The 16,430-nt window shown below is 38.9% G+C and overlaps 1 protein-coding gene across 6 annotated transcripts in view; it reads left to right on the top strand.

Moving 5' to 3' along the window:
• Positions 1-16,430, top strand: part of SNX25 (sorting nexin 25) — a 142,967-nt gene that overhangs the window by 50,049 nt on the left and 76,488 nt on the right. For all 6 annotated transcript variants that reach the window (XR_005371628.1, XR_005371629.1, XM_038560394.1 and 3 more), the window contains exons 4-5: positions 669-841; positions 2,787-2,973. Coding sequence is in view for 4 of the 6 variants with exons in the window: in XM_038560394.1 (XP_038416322.1) it covers positions 669-841; positions 2,787-2,973 (360 nt within the window). In the remaining 2 variants the exon portion in view is untranslated. The remainder of the gene's footprint in view (positions 1-668; positions 842-2,786; positions 2,974-16,430) is intronic.

Genomic DNA, 16,430 nt, shown 5'->3' with positions numbered 1-16,430 from the left:
TATCTCCCAGTCTTTCTTGAGCTGCTACTATCAAGGTACTGTGGGCAAAGGGGGTATAGAAAGTTCTACTTTCTACTCCTCTTCACTCAGATCCTCCAAATTAATGGCCGTGGGATAAGGATAGGGTCAGTGCTTATAGGGAAGCCTGTGAACATGGTACTTGGGAACCTCCCAGAAGGCAACTTGCCACCAATTTATGTAGCATCAAGTCGTGGACCCTCTCCTCAGTAGAAAACCCATAGAATTTTTATCCCATAAGTACCTAGTCAGGAAAGCTGACTAGTGACTCTGGTTATGCTTTCTTTGACTTTTTTTTTTTTTTTTAATGAAGTTATAGATCATATTTAAGAAGACATCTGGGAGACTTAAAAATAATCCAGTTAAAAAAACACCCAATACTTTGCTGTATTGTTGCTGTGATTTGGGAGTTCTGTGTAATTGTTGATGCTACTTAAGGTTTGACATCCTGAAAGGGCACACATAAGCATTTTTCTAAATTAGTCTGTGATTGAGAAAATGATTGGCTGTTGATGTTTTTGAGGAGTGGACACAGTTATTAAAATTGATGTATTGTCCATTTGAGATATTTTATAATTAATGATACGTAACCAAATTGTTTCTAGAAATTTCTTTCCTTACTCTTCCTTCTCTTCATTAATTTCTTTTAGACATGAAGAACAACCAAGGCCTTTTGTGTTACATGCATGCTTGAGGAACTCATATGATGAAGTGAGATTCCTACAAATGTGTTCTCGGGTTCTGGTGTTTTGTCTCCTTCCCTCAAAGGATGTCCAGTCTCTCAGCTTACGTATAATGCTTGCAGAAATTCTCACAACAAAAGGTAGACTTTTATAAATGATTCATATTACTAATGTGATGATTATACAAATAAATGTATACATACTAATGTGATAACACTTGATACACACCTATGCCGACCTTGCATATTGTGGGACGTGGGAGCTAAGATACTTTCAGATTTTCAAACTTGAAGTGTCACTCAGAGATGGCATTATTTGGCCACCCATGATAAACAAGTTTTTTATGTAACATGTTGCCAAATGCATGATCCATTCTGTTATTTTGACACAGGATAATCCATCCTTATGTTCTTCACAGGTAAACATCCATTTAGGATAGCTTTTGAATTATCCAGGTCAATAACATATACATCAATGAAAGAATATCTGTACTCAAACTCCAGTGTGCATTTACCTAAGATACTTTTAAGATAGAGGATTCAAAAAAAAATTTAAAAAAAGAGGATTCATTGATAATGCCTATACATAATTTTGTGAACCTGTAATAAATAAAAAGGAACAGTACTGCAATATAATTACTAGAGGAAGTATAGTGAGGAGGAAGGTTGGCCAGAATAAGAAAATTGGAAGAAAATATGACCTAAGAAAAATTTCTCTTACCTCAGAATCTCAAATAACATTATATTTGATATGCATTGATTGACTCTCATTTGTTATCTTTGGTCATTAGCAGATACCAAACACAGAGAAAAGGGAATTTTTAAATTTATTTTTGGACTTGACTACCCTGAGATCAACACCTGAGCTGAGATGAAGAGTTGGGACACCTAAACAACTGAGCCATTATTTATTTATTTTAGAGTGTATGAGCATATAGTGTGCTAGTGGTGGTGGAGCGGGGAGGAACAGGGAAAAGGAGAGAATCCTCAAGCTGACTGGATGCTGGACTCTATCCCAGGATCCTGGATCATGACCTGAGCCAAAATCGAGTCCAGTACTTAACTGACTGAGCTACTCAGGCACCCCTGAAAAGGGGATTTTTTTTTTGGCAACTTTATTTTAATGAAGATTTGTGTTTTTTTTGTATATTTTTTTTTGGAGTTCGATTTGCCAACATATAGCATAACACCCAGTGCTCATCCCGTCAGGTGCCCCCCTCAGTGCCCATCACCCAGTCACCCCGTCCCCCTGGCCACCTCCATTTCCACCACCCCTTGTTCGTTTCCCAGAGTTAGGAGTCTCTCATGTTCTGTCTCTTACTTTCTCTCCTTTCCCTTTATTCCCTTTCACTATTTTTTATATTCCCCAAATGAATGAGACCATATAATGTTTGTCCCTCTCCAATTGACTTACTTCACTCAGCATAATACCCTCCAGTTCCATCCACGTTGAAGCAAATGGTGGGTATTTGTCGTTTCTAATGGCTGAGGAATATTCCATTGTATACATAGACCACATCTTCTTTATCCATTCATCTTTCGATGGACACCAAGGCTCCTTCCACAGTTTGGCTATTGTGGACATTGCTGCTATGAACATTGGGGTGCAGATGTTGAAAAGAGAATTATTTAACGCAAAAGTTAGTAGGATGAATTTGTAGTAGTATCGTTGACTTTAATAATTTCTCCCCTGAGATCTGCTTTCACCAGTTGGGAGAACGTTCACTTTCATCTTTTGGCAGACCAAAGGTATTGAGCCTTATGAAAGAAATAAAAGAAAAAAATCAGTGTGCTTAATTTTGGTATCTTTGTTAGGAACTTGGGTTCCACATGACTTTCTTTCATTATTCCTTTAAACTTAACTTGTTAAAACAACCACTCGATCATAGCCATAGTTGCTAGCATACCCAGCACGAGCTGTTGTTTGTACATGCATACGTATTTTTGAATATTTGAGTTGTTTCTATTTTCCCCATTTGGGTAGTTTAAAAACGTATCCCAAGTGTGGTTTTAATTCTGTAGAAGAAAAACAATTTCTTCAAAGGACAATACCTTTTTCAGTGGTACTTTCTTTTTCTTCCCACAGTCTTGAAGCCAGTAGTGGAATTACTTAGTAATCCAGATTACATTAACCAGATGCTACTTGCCCAGTTGGAGCGCAGAGAACAGATGAATGAACATCACAAGAGAGCCTACACCTATGCTCCTTCTTATGAAGAGTTCATCAAGCTTATTAACAGCAACTCTGATGTTGAGTTCTTGAAGCAACTAAGGTATTTGATCTTTAATTATACCATGACAGTAGTTACTAATTATCATCCTCTGCCTAGTTAGGTACAAAAAAAAATGTGGTTGTCAGGGAGGCAGAAATAAAGGAAGTCCATAAATCTTACTATTCAGTGACTACTAAATTTATCCAGCTTCTCCTTTAGCAGGGGGATTAGTTCTTTTTTTTTTTTTTCTCCAAAGTACCATGTTTTTCAAGTAATTAGGTTATAATAGATTGAAAGCTGTTTACTTAAACGAGTAACTGCTTAGCCACTCAGATGCTTACCTTAAAAAAACATGAAAAGGAAATGATGTGTTTTTAAAATTATGTAACAGAACATTGCATCAGTTTTCATTTTTCTTAGAAAATGCAGGCCCAGGTTTGGGAATCATGGGTTCTTGACTAATTATTTTGAGAAAATACATCCCAGGAGTCTCTTTGATAGGGGACGTCAATCTTCATTATTGTTCTTGAAATGTCTTAGGGGTGACTGTGTGTTTTTGTAGATTTATTTTTTATTTCCATAGTATATGCATATACAGAATGATTTTATAGCAATGTATAATTTCTGGATTTTCTAGGCTTCTGTTTTTTTTTATTTTAATTTTAATTTATTATATTTTTTAATTATTTTTTTTAGGCTTCTGTTTCTGTAGTTCTTCTTCTGTTTTAGTATCCCCAAGCAATAATACATGGGGAAGAGAGGCAACTCTGATATGTCAGTTTTACTTCTGATAAGTAATTTTGGTAAATTGTAGATGGAAAATAAAATGTTAGCTTAAAGGGTCTTTGAATTCTTTGAAGATTTTAGATTTGTCACATTTGCCTCTGAACTAGAGTGAACATTAAGGTGAGTTGTGCTGCACTAGCTTTTTAATCTGAATATATAAGAGTTATACATTCTAGAGGGTACCATGTTCTTGTAAACTATGTTGTGTATTAATTTAGGTCCTGTAAATGTATAATGATGGCTTCAATTGTATGATTGTATTTACAGATAATTTAATTCTTAAGGGATATAATCTCTGGAGATTTATTTGTGCTTCTCTTTCCAGTGCATACTCATTTATTATAGATTTGTAATCATTTTTGTCTGAATCTAAAAATTTGTTTTTGATAATTGTGACACTTGAGCTGATTAGATAACCTAAGGACCCATGTCCCAGATTTGTTATGTGAGGTGTACAAGTTATAGCCACTCAAAGGTCATCCTCGTCATTACTTCCTTTGAAATTTAAAAGGAGTTTAAAGTGTTATTCCAGGGACACCTGGGTGGCTCAGTGGTTGAACATCTGCCTTTGGCTCAGATCATGATCCTGGGGTCCTGGGATCAAGACCTGCATTGGGCTCCCTGTAGGGAGCCTGCCTCTCACTCTGCCTGTGTCTCTGCCCCTCTCTCTCTCTCTCTGTCTCTCATGAATAAATAAATAAAATCTTAAAAAAAAAAAAAAAGTATCATTCCATAGAAAATGAAAGAGCTCACAATGACAGAGCACCCTGTTGCCTCCTCTTCCCCTTAAAACTGCCATCACACATTCCAAGTACTGGTTCTAGAGATGCTGTTCAAACCTATATTCCCATATTGCTCTGCCAGGGTACTCTTATACCTGTTGATCCCAGATGTACTGCATGTGGTGTGACCAGAGTAATGTGATAACCACCCTCTGTGGAATTACTATTTTCTCTTAAGACCTGGTTTGTGAACAGATGGTACCTCATGTTGATAAACTGTGGAGGCACTGCATTCCTAAGTACTCTTTCCCTTTTAAGCAGTGTTTCCACAATACAGTCAGAAGTAGACCATTTGGTAACTTCAAGGAAGTTTAAGATAACAATTTACAATCAATAGTGGCAGATACTTAACTGTATCAGTATTCATTCTGGTTTTTTTTTTTTTTTTAAGATTTTTATTTACTTATTCGTGAGAGATACAGAGAGAGGCAGAGACATAGGCAGAGGGAGAGGCAGGTTCCCTGTAAGAAGCCCGATTCAGGACTCGATCCCGGGACTCAAGGATCACGACCTGAGCCAAAGGCAGACGCTCAACAACTGAGCCACCCAGGCGTCCCTCATTCTATCTCCAGACTTATGAATGAGTATTCTGTTTTGCATACCAAACAAAGGACCCCAGCACTGCCCACATGTTGACATAGATAATGGTGTAACAAAAAGGTACCAAAAGACTTTTTTCAACATCAGAAGTCATTATTTTGAGTCTTCAACCATTGGTTCTCTAAGCACAGTTCTGTAGTATGAGATGAATGAATCTTGATTAGAATTAATGGTTTCTCTTTCTCTCTCTTTTTTTTTTTTTTTTTTTAGCTTTTATTATTTATTTGACAGCGTACACAAGTAGGGGGAGCTGCAGGCAGAGGGAGGGAGAAGCAGGGCTCCCCTCTGAGCAGGGAGCCCAACTTGGGGCTCCATTCCAGGACCCTGGGATCATGACCTGAGCTGAAGGCAGATGTTTAATCAACTGAGCCACCTACGTGAGCCTGGTTTTCTTTTTCAAAAGGTACTAGTCAAAGGCTCAGGACTATTTGAAATTCTATAATTATCTTAATGTTAGCAGCTCATCATCTAGTAGGTAAAGAAGTAACTCAGTAAGACTTGACCTTTAGAAAACAAAAGCCCCAGGATGATTGGACAACCTGCTTTTGTCACAGTAGGAGCATTTTGGATTGCCTTTACCTGAGTGACTAAAGATTACACTAGGAATTCTGATTTGATATTTTCCCTTTAGAATGTGATGAAACAAAAATGGTATGAGCATTTAAATCTTTAAGAGTACTTCCTCTTAATGTCACGAATAGGATGGTACTGAAGGATGCCGGGTGTCCTGAGAGGCAGACCCCCTGTTGAGCACGGAGAGAGGCTCAAGGAGCAGGAGAAATGCTGAATTAAAGAGTATTTTTTTTAACATTGAGATATGGTTTTTTTTTTTTTTTTTTTTAAGCTTTTTTTTTTTTTTTTTTTTTTTTTAATTATTTATGGTAGTCACAGAGAGCGAGAGAGAGAGAGAGAGAGAGAGAGAGGCAGAGAGAGAAGCAGGCTCCATGCACCGAGAGCCCGACGTGGGATTCGATCCCGGGTCTCCAGGATCGCGCCCTGGGCCAAAGGCAGGCGCTAAACCGCTGCGCCACCCAGGGATCCCCGAGATATGGTTTATAACCCATTAAATCCACCAATTTAAAATGTATGATTCAGTGCTTTTAGTATATTCAGACTGCAACCATTACTTCTAATTCCAGAATATTTTCATCATGTTAAAAAGAAGCCATGTGACCATTAGCAGTCACTCCCCATCACTTCTCCCTCCAGCCCTTGGCAACCACTAATTTACTTTCTGTCTCTGGGGGTTTGCCTGTTGTGGACATTTCATATAAATGGAATCATGCAATGTGTGGCCTCTGTGTCTGGCTTCTTATATTCAGAATAATATTTTCAAGGGTCATCCACGTTGTGGTGCATATCCATACTTTCATTTCTTTTTTTTTTTTTTTTGGCTGAACAATATTGCTTTGTATGATTATACCACATTTTGTTTATTCTTTTGTCAGTCAATGGACAGTTTGGATTGTTTGCATTTTAAAGAATGCCTTTTGAGTATCTTTAGTAGTATTATCAGTGACTTGATAAATCGAGTAAAATAAAATGTTGTGGATTCCTAATCTCTTCCTACCACCATCTCTCTGTGTAGTATATGTGCCACCAATAAGAAGTGATGGAATAGGATGCATAGGCGGCTCAGTGGTTGAGTGTCTGCCTTTGGCTCAGGGTGTCGGTATATATGGAAGACCCCTTCCTGGTGTCTTATATCCCATCAGTTCTTATTTATTTATTTTTTTAAGATTTTACTTATTTGTTCATGAGAGGCAGAGATACAGGCAGAAGCAGCTCCCTGCGGGGAGTCGGATGCGGGACTCGGTCCCAGGACCCTGGGATCATGCCCTGAGCCAAAGGCTCAACCACTGAACCACCCAGGCATCCTCCCAAGCATTCCCCCAAATATACTCCTATTCCGTATATTTCTGTTATCTTTTGTGTTCTTCACCTTACTCTTGGGTTTTGTTTCCAACAAAGTTCATAGAGTCCATGGGGAAGATACTTGGAAGTACTTTGGTGATTAGACGATTAAACTCTTAAAGTGCCCACTCTATTAGAAATAGAAAGAATACATTGCAGATTTAGTTAAGTTGATGACTGAGTGCAACCAAAGTGATCTATTTCTCTGATATTTTTTATAAGTTCTTGGTTCTTCATGTAAATCATGGGAATTATGGTGATAACTTCCTTTGGAAGAGCTGCAAATTTCTCTTATAACAAGGAGTGTAAACTTTCTGGAAGCATCATGTGCATTAGGCAACATCAGCTATGGGATCATGGTAGTCCTGAAGAATATATAGTCCCCTCAACAGTTTGGCAAAGAACCTTGGGAGAAAATACTGTGGAGGGCATTTTTCTCAATGATAGAAATGCACATCCAGACTTAGTTTCTGAATACTCTTGTAAATATTGCATTATCCTGAGGCATCTTCCCCGGATCTATGACTATGAGGCAATTCCTTGGGCTTTGCTGTATGATAAAATTTCAGGCAGTTCTGTTGATACAGTACTGGTATATCTTTTATCCTGGGATAGGGGCAGTGTCCTATTTATTGTATCTCAGGGTAACCTAAGGGCTAACCTTTATTCTCTGCTGCTCGCACTGATTGAACTAGAGAGGCTGCCAGGAGCAACTCTGCAGTGGCAGAGGTTGATTTCTTTTTTTTTTTTTTCCCCCTCAAAAAGGTGATGTTGCATAAATTATCTGGTTGCTGGGCTACTTATTGTTTATCTGATAGAAAAATTGCTCTCTATTTAAGGGTCAGGTCTACTTACTATTATTGACAGGCAAAATTGCTTTTTTATCAGACTCCTGTCTAAAGCCAGCATCGACGAAGCTTATCAGCTGCCTCACACTAATGGAACTGCTTTCTTCAATCATAGTCTGAACTATTTTGTTTTTCTTGTACAATTAGAGTACTCTGCTTTCTGACTTTATTAGTATTTTAGGTCACTATCTTTAAATTGCTCTTAGTAAGATTTTGAGGGATACGCTGCCTAGGGCAGGGAATGTGTCTTGTTTAAACTAAGCAGTTGATGAAACCATCCGCTTTTATTTCATACGTATTTGGGAGCTAGATGCTTATTTTCTAAAGGAAAAAATGTCATTAAACTCTCCTGGGTTTGAATGCATTAAAAACAAACAACCAAACCAAAAAACCCTTGAAGGTCATATTTGTAGTTGATTTTTTTTTTTTTTTCCAAGTCAGCATGAGCTGCTTTTACAGTAGGATTATAGAGCTAGAAGCACTCCCTTCGAGTACACTAAACCAGTGGTTTTTGACCTTGGCTATTTATTAGAATCACTCAGGCTTTAAAAAAATCACAGCTGGATATTTCACTGTGCTTTGTAGCTACTTCCTTTTTCTTCTTTTCTGGCCTCCAAGATGTCAAAGTGAGAATGTGGCAGCTGGACTGGTATAGCATTTTGAATTTTCCAGCATCTTCCAGTGGAAGCAGTGATCCACCTCAGAAATCTGAAGGTCCTGTTGATACAAGATATTAAAGGACAAGATATTAAAGGATTCCCACTGCCCTTCTGGGTGGTGAGATGATGACCACAGTCAAGGAAGGGGAAGCCAGAGGTCAGAGCAAAAGCACATCCGTTGGTGAAACTCAACAATTACAGCCATACTAGAGAAAGCGCTGTGTGTTCCTTTATTTTGAAGATAAAGAGGGAGTTGGAGTAAACATTAAACAGAGGGGAAATGAAAGGCTCTGCCCTTCCGGAACCTCCTAGAAAGGAGCAGACCGATTGTGGCTGGGAATATCCTCTGTTGCCTGTGTTGTGTAATTCCTCAGTGAGTTTGTAAAAAGTGCTCTATGAACGTGTTTTGCTCTTCCATGAGAAATACAGTTTCCCAGGCCTTACCCCCTCCCCACCCCCCCCGGCCAGGAATTTTTATATAACTGGCCTGAAGTGGACCCTGGGCATCAGTGTGTTTTTAAGCCCTCCAGGTGATTATAATACATGCAACTAGAATTGAGAATCTTTTTTTAAATGGAACATTCTTGTTATGAATCTGAAGTCTTGGCTAGATGTCTTATAATTCTTGTATCCTAATTCTTTGAAAACTATCACTGTTTGAGAGAGATAGTAACTATTGAGAAGAATATTGATTAATCCCAACACCTCATTCTTTTACCATGTTTATTGTAATGAATAAAAGACATTTTATCACTGGTGTTCCTGAGGGATGTCTTTAAGTCAAGGTTTCTCAACCTTAGTAAAAATGGCATTTTGGCCCAGATTATTCTATGTTGTAGGGGTGGTCCTATTTGTTGTAGAATATTAGCAGCATCACTAGCCTCACCCAGTAGTAACCCCATAGTTGTGACAACCAAACATGTCACAGATGTCCTCTGGAGGACAGAATTGCCCCTGATTAAAAACTATTACTTGAAAAAAAAAAAAAAAACTATTACTTGAATCCCATGAAAAGATTGGAGATACTTCTATTAGGATGAGATTTAGATAAAGATGGTAGAAAACCCACAGAATAATGATTACTTACCAGAGTGCAGAGGGTTTTTTTTCTTTCTTATATGAAAAAAATCTGTAAGAGTCAGTCCAGGACTGGTAGGAGGTCTCTATCATCCCCATGGATCCAGGCTCCTTCCAGCTCACTGCTCTGCCATCCTAGGAATGTTCCAGAGTCCTTATGGTTCAAGATGTAGTCTAGAATGCTATTCATCATATCCTAATCCCAGGAAGCAGAATGAAGGCAAGGAAAGATGTGGCAAAGGGTCATGCATTGGGTGTCTTTTAGAGAAATACCTGGAAGCTACTCATGACATTTCTGCTTATATTTTTTTCTGTCAGATATAATAGGTGGTCTTATTCTGGGAGGCCTTCGGTTCAGTTAAAAATGGTGGATTATATTACTAAGGGAAAAAACATAGATACAGAATGGGCACATAGCCATTTTTGCTACAGTACTACATGTCCTATAGTTACGGCAAGGCAAGATAGCACTACTTCCCACACAGACATTGGACAAATACTACTTTCCTGGACTGGACATTTGCTAAAATTAGAGATGCTAAGCAAATGCCCAAGAAGGGGAAGTTCTTTGTTTTTAAGGAACCATTTGTTGAATAATGTTCATTAAGTGTAAGGAAGTGTCCAGTTCATACCATCTGATCATTTTAAGAACTATGTGAATTAAGTATTACTATTCTCATTGTATAGTTGAGGAAGGTAGAGTGACTTGCCCTGGATCACTTAGCTAATATATAACAGCTGAGATTTGAACCCCTGTCTATCTGACTTAAAATCCCACATATGAAGGTGGGTAACTGGCTAGCCAGGTGGGCAGAAAAGAGCAGTGACACAGGGGCTCAACCATGTGGGATTTCCTGCAAGTGTCAAGAGAAGATTCTGCTGTCTGGGAGCCTTTGCAGGCACTAATCCTTGCATAGAGAACAGTACTGTTCTCAGTACTTCTATGAGAAGTACCATCATCTGTTAGTGAGATAGGGATAGGCTGCCAGAGAAACAAGTCGTAAATAAAGAACATCAGGGCAGCCTGTCACTGCTGTAATTTCATTTGCTGCCAGTCTCATCTTTATTAGATTTTTCAGTTCTGGATATGTTTATTTCTGACCCTTGTTTAAAGAGTGGCATGGAGAATCTAAAAATAGTAGAGAATCAATTCTAATAATGAATAAAAGATTTAAAATGAAAAAAGATTAAGTATTATTTAGCTTGGAGAAATGAAGGAAACCTTTTATCCAGTGTGGCCTGAGATCGATGTGTTTTCTGTTTTACTAGGATAAAGCAGTAGGGAATGGGTATAATGAATAGGTTAATTTAAGAGGTCATAATGAACGGTGGAGTGGGTTACTGAGGGAGTTTGCTAAATAGTTTTTCTTCAGATATTAAGGGGATGGATTTCATCTCTAAATTAGCTCAGTACATTCGCACATGAAGATTAATACACTAAAAATATTAACATTCCTGGAATCTCATGCCTCTTCGTAGAAGAATTTAAATATTTGGTGTTTTGAACAGTGATTCTGAAGATGCATTGTGAGTCATGAGCAGTAAAATTGGGTTGTGTTATAGAGGAACATGAGAAAAGAAATGGAGCATACCTTCAGACAAACTGCTACACCATATCCGAAATCAGTAAGCATGTATAAACTGCGAAGGAAAGGTTAGCGTGGGTGGGCAAGGAGATGAGAAATCATGAAGTGTAAAACAAAGAGAAGCCTGGCAAATTTTTATGAAAAGAATAAATGAATATAAATTTAGTTTAAAAGTGCATTAAAATGCAAGGCTGCTTATGGAAAACATTCAAAAAGATCTTTCAGTTTTATAAAAAGTAAAAGTACATTGACTTCAGAATTTAATTCCTTCTCTTGGTGTCTGAGAAATAGCAGAGGGCACAGAGGTTAGAGTTCAACATATTGGAGAAAACAAAATATCTACATTTAGGAGGAAAGATAAGTATCGATAGCAATGGAAAATTTGATCTAAGAAGGCGAAATTTTTGGGATAAAGGGGTTTATGATCTCTCTAAAATTAAAGAATTTATGATGCGCTTGTAATTGAAGCACCACTGGTACTGTGGGTAAGATGTATTTGCTTTATGAATGACTATGAGAACCAGCCCAGGATCTGCATGTTCCTAGTTGTTAGCAAATACTGTTGTTGTTATGATCATCAGACCTAGGATTGCAAATAGATATAATTTCATCATGAACATTCATCAGTTAGTTGTGGCCCACTAGAATGCAATGCAGCATTTTATTTGGGGGTTTGAAGACGCCCAATAAATAACAATGCTCCTCTCTTAAGCCTGAGGTCTGAACCACGTTAGGCCTAAGAAATAAGCCAAGGGAAGACCAAATATTTTGCTCTAATTACAGATAGATGATGGAGAATGCAGTTTATATATGCAAGCAGTGACTCTATAAAACGGAGTCTCAGAATCAGACATTCTTTCCCACCTGGCTTTGTCCCTGATTCTCCCTCTCTCCCTATATTTCTGGCAGGTGCCAAGTCCATGTGCTGGCTGGCCTTGGAGGCAGAGAACACAATTTTTTTTTTTTTTTTTAGATTTTATTTATTTATTCATGAGAGACAGAGAGAGAGAGACAGAGACCTAGGTAGAGGGAAAAGCAGGCTCCCTGCAGGGAGCCTGATGTGGAACTGGATCCCAGGACCCTGGGATTGTGACCTAAGCCGAAGAGAGACGCTCAACCACTGAGCCACCCTGGTGTCCTGTGAGAACACATGTTCTTAAGTGGAGAACAGAAGGGCTGTGCTTCACATGCCAAGTTCCTCCTCCACTGTGGTCAGATTAAAGACCTCTTCTTTCTCTAGGGCATAGAGGAAAGGATGAAAGAGAGCTAGAGAGAGGCCGGGGATGGAGCCTCTTAGAATGAAACATCAAGAGGAGGTGGTGGGGTGGATGAGTAGTGCGCTTTAAAACAAACAAAAGTTGTGGTGCCTGTGTCCCTACTCAACAGAAAAGAATTTTATGATTCACAAGATCCACAGAAGGAATGGTAGTGAAGAGTGTAGAAGTGGTGTGCTGGTAATTTTTAAAAACTGGGTTTTGCCGGGAGGGGTAAGAAACCCTGACTTGTAGCATTTGCTGGTTTCTGTGGTGTTCATACTAAGCTGCCAGGATGACATCCTTGAATGGGATGTTGGGAAGAGATTTGCAGTAGCACACTACCATTTTATACCTGGTATCTCCACTATGCTGATAAACAATAGATGTGAATAACCTTGAACATAGATAATAATGAAATAAAATTATTAGGCAATAATGGGTTTTAAGTACTTTTGCCTTTAAAAAGCACAATTTAATAGCAAGTTTGTATAATTTTAATAATGGTAGCATTTTTTTTTAAGATTTTTTTTTTAATTTTTTTTTTAATTTTTATTTATTTATGATAGTCACACAGAGAGAGAGAGAGAGAGGCAGAGACACAGGCAGAGGGAGAAGCAGGCTCCATGTACCGGGAGCCCGACGTGGGATTCGATCCTGGGTCTCCAGGATTGCGCCCTGGGCCAAAGGCAGGCGCTAAACCGCTGCGCCACCCAGGGATCCCTTTTAAGATTTTATTTATTTATTCACGAGAGATACAGGCAGAGGGGGAAGCAGGCTCCATGCAGGGAGCCCAACATGGGACTCGATCCCGGGACTCCAGGATCATGCCCTGGGCCAAAGGCAGGCGCTAAACCGCTGAGCCACCCAGGGATCCCCAATAATGGTAGGTTTTAATTCCTGAACAGTTAACAGCCAGCTCTCATAAGCCGACATAAGCCTTATGAGGGGGCTCTAGTACAGTAGTTAGTGGCTCCACATGCTCTGCCTTTTGATGACCCTGCACTAGACAGAAATGCAATTCTTCTAGAAGTAGATGAGGGTTAACAACATAATGGGGCATCTGGATGGCTCAGTGGTTAAGCATCTGCCTTTGGTTCAGGTCATGATCCTGTGGTCCTGGAATTGAGTCCTGCATCAGGCTCCCCACAGGGAGCCTGCTTTTCTCTACCTGTGTCTCTGCCTCTCTCTCTGTTTCTCATGAATAAATAAGTAAAATCTTTAAAAAAGAAACAACAACAGCAACAAAACCCAAAAAACAACATAAGTCACCCTATAGCGACTAGTCTAGCATCTAAAGTACACTCTACCCACAGCCCTGGGCTCGAGTCAGGCCTGGATTTCACAGACCTGGCTTGTACTTGGCTCACCTGCTTACAGGCGGTGTGGCCTTGGCGAGTCACATAAACTCTGAGCCTCTGTTTTAACTGTAAAATGGAGAAAATAGTTCCTATTTCATAAGGCTATTGAGATAATTACATGAGATGCATCAAAACAGTTCTGAGGACAGACATGCTAGGCTCCCAATAAAGAGCTAAAAATATACTGTGAGCAGCGGAAGGCAACAGAATTCTCAGATCCTGACTTGAATAGGGTTAGTGGATGAGATGAGGCAACACAATCTCTTACGTCAGAAAAACTTCACTTAAAGTATATAAGAAAGTCATTGGGACATTTTCAATACAGAACATAAAACCAGGCAACTAAAGATGATATTCAGTAAACATTCTGAATGAAAATGCTTTAGGCGAGAATTGAGAATGGAATATAACAGCATTGGTGGTACATATTGGCCTATAAATAAATAGTTTATGGTGATAATAATAGCTGATATAAAAATATGAGGAACACTAATAAAAATGAGGTGCAGGTAGCAGAGAGGAAAAATTTTGGCTTTCTTGAGGTTAGCTGAAGGACACCAGCTAGCTAGCTATCTAGTGGTGACACAGCTTTGATTGCTTTTGTAACATGTAATTTCCACGGACTTCTGGGAACTAGAAAATGAATATATGGTAACATGTTATTTTAGGAAAATTTAAAGATATAAACAAGATGGAGAAAATAGAAGACACATGGCAACTGTTAATACTTGGTGTTTTCCAGGTTATTTTTTTATATAAATAGCATGATTGTATATGTGAGTGTATGTAAGTTCGGTGTACCTCAGGCTGCTCTGGTCCAGAACTTACTGGTGTGACTCAAATATAGTGTGCAGGTGTGTAAAGATAGAGGCTTCCTCAGCCCTCTAGGTGGTTGGGTAGGACCTGGGATCTGATTACGTGTTCTGTTCAAATATATCATTTGCAGTATGTGCCAGAAATGGAAAAGGTTAGGAAGCCTGTGGAATCAGGTGCCTTCTATACACTAGAAAACTGGAACATTGGTCTAAAAGCCCTGTTAGTGGACAGAACCTCTGACGACTCTGAGTCCCAACAGAGTGATTCCCTGGTTTGTGCTACAGCTCCCTGGCACTTCCTGCTTAATAGCATTAAACACACCCCGTGAGAAGATAGCTCAGAACCTGTTGTTATCCTCAGTAATACTCAAACATAAAAACTAAAATGAAGGACTTTTTTTGGTCTACAATATTGGTGAAGATTAAAAATTTGACACCCAGGGTTGGCAAGGATGTAGGAAAATAGACAACTTCATGTCCCGCTGGGAGGGGTATGAATTACTGCCTTTCTGTAGCACAGATTTATAATATGGAGAGCAGAGCTCAAAATGTGCCTTCTTTTTGATAGTTATTATTCATAAGAGTTTATTTTAAGGAAATAATCATGAACATGTGAAGATTTCTCCACGAATGTTTCTTGCAATTTTATTTAAAATAGAGACAAACTTGGGGATCCCTGGGTGCCTCAGCGGTTTGGCACCTGCCTTTGGCCCAGGGCGCGATCCTGGAGTCCTGGGATCGAGTCCCACCTCGGGCTCCCTGCATGGAGCCTGCTTTTCCCTCTGCCTGTGTCTCTGCCTCTCTCTCTTTCTTTCTCTGTGTCTATCATGAATAAATAAATAAAAATCTTTAAAAATATATATATAATAGAGATATATAAAATAGAGACAAGCTTGAAATAATGGAATGGCTAACAAATTAGGGTTTAGTGAAAAAAAGTGACACATCTGTACAATGGGGTGACACTTAACAATCGTGTTACATCAGAGTGTTTAATAATCCTGGAAGATGGTATACATTGAAAAGACTCTAAGGCCTTTTATAGCATAAATCTAGTCTTATGAAACAACAAAAAAAATTTGTTTGAAGATAAGTCCGGGGATCCCTGGGTGGCTCAGCGGTTTAGCGCCTACCTTCGGCCCAGGGCATGATCCTGGAGTCCCAGGATCGAATTCCATATCAGACTCCTTGCACAGAGCCTGCTTCTCCCTCTGCCTGTGTCTCTGCTTCCCTCCCTCTCTCTGTATCTCTCATGAATAAATAAATAAAAATATTTTTTAAAAGTCTGTAAATACTTACCAAAAGTTAATTGTGATTGACTTTGAATGTCATGCTGTGTGTATTTTCCCATTTTTTCAAAGAATGTAAGTTACTTTAGAGAAAGTAAAAATGGGTTCAGCCTGAGAAAATCTACCCAGCCTCTTATCAGGTTAGAATAACAGATAGTAAAGCCAGCTACAAAGATAACAGGAAACTATTTTTTTTCTAAGTATACATAACAGCTTTAAAATGTCATAATGATAGCCTTCTTTGAATGACTACTGCGTTCTTACTCACTAAGAAACTTTGCCTTCTAACATCTTAGGTTTTGCTCTTTGAAATTATGTTGTTAAAAGTGACATATCCTATTTCTTGCCTGGAGGGTTTCAATCACTTTGACACAGAGAAGCCTCCTCGTGTCTAAGTCAGATGTAGAGCTACAGATGACAGTATTCTGGACTAACCATTCCATGTTTATCGTAAGTGTGTACTTTCCGGGAAAATGAGACCCTGGATCTATGGGAAATTGACAGTTTACACAGCTCTGCTTTGAACCTGTCACCATGCTGCTTCATT

This window comes from Canis lupus, chromosome 16 (assembly GCF_011100685.1).
Source record: "Canis lupus familiaris isolate Mischka breed German Shepherd chromosome 16, alternate assembly UU_Cfam_GSD_1.0, whole genome shotgun sequence".
Taxonomy (NCBI): Eukaryota; Metazoa; Chordata; class Mammalia; order Carnivora; family Canidae; genus Canis; species Canis lupus.
The sequence above is the reverse complement of the archived record's forward strand: the minus strand, read 5'-3'. Positions and strand labels throughout refer to the sequence as shown.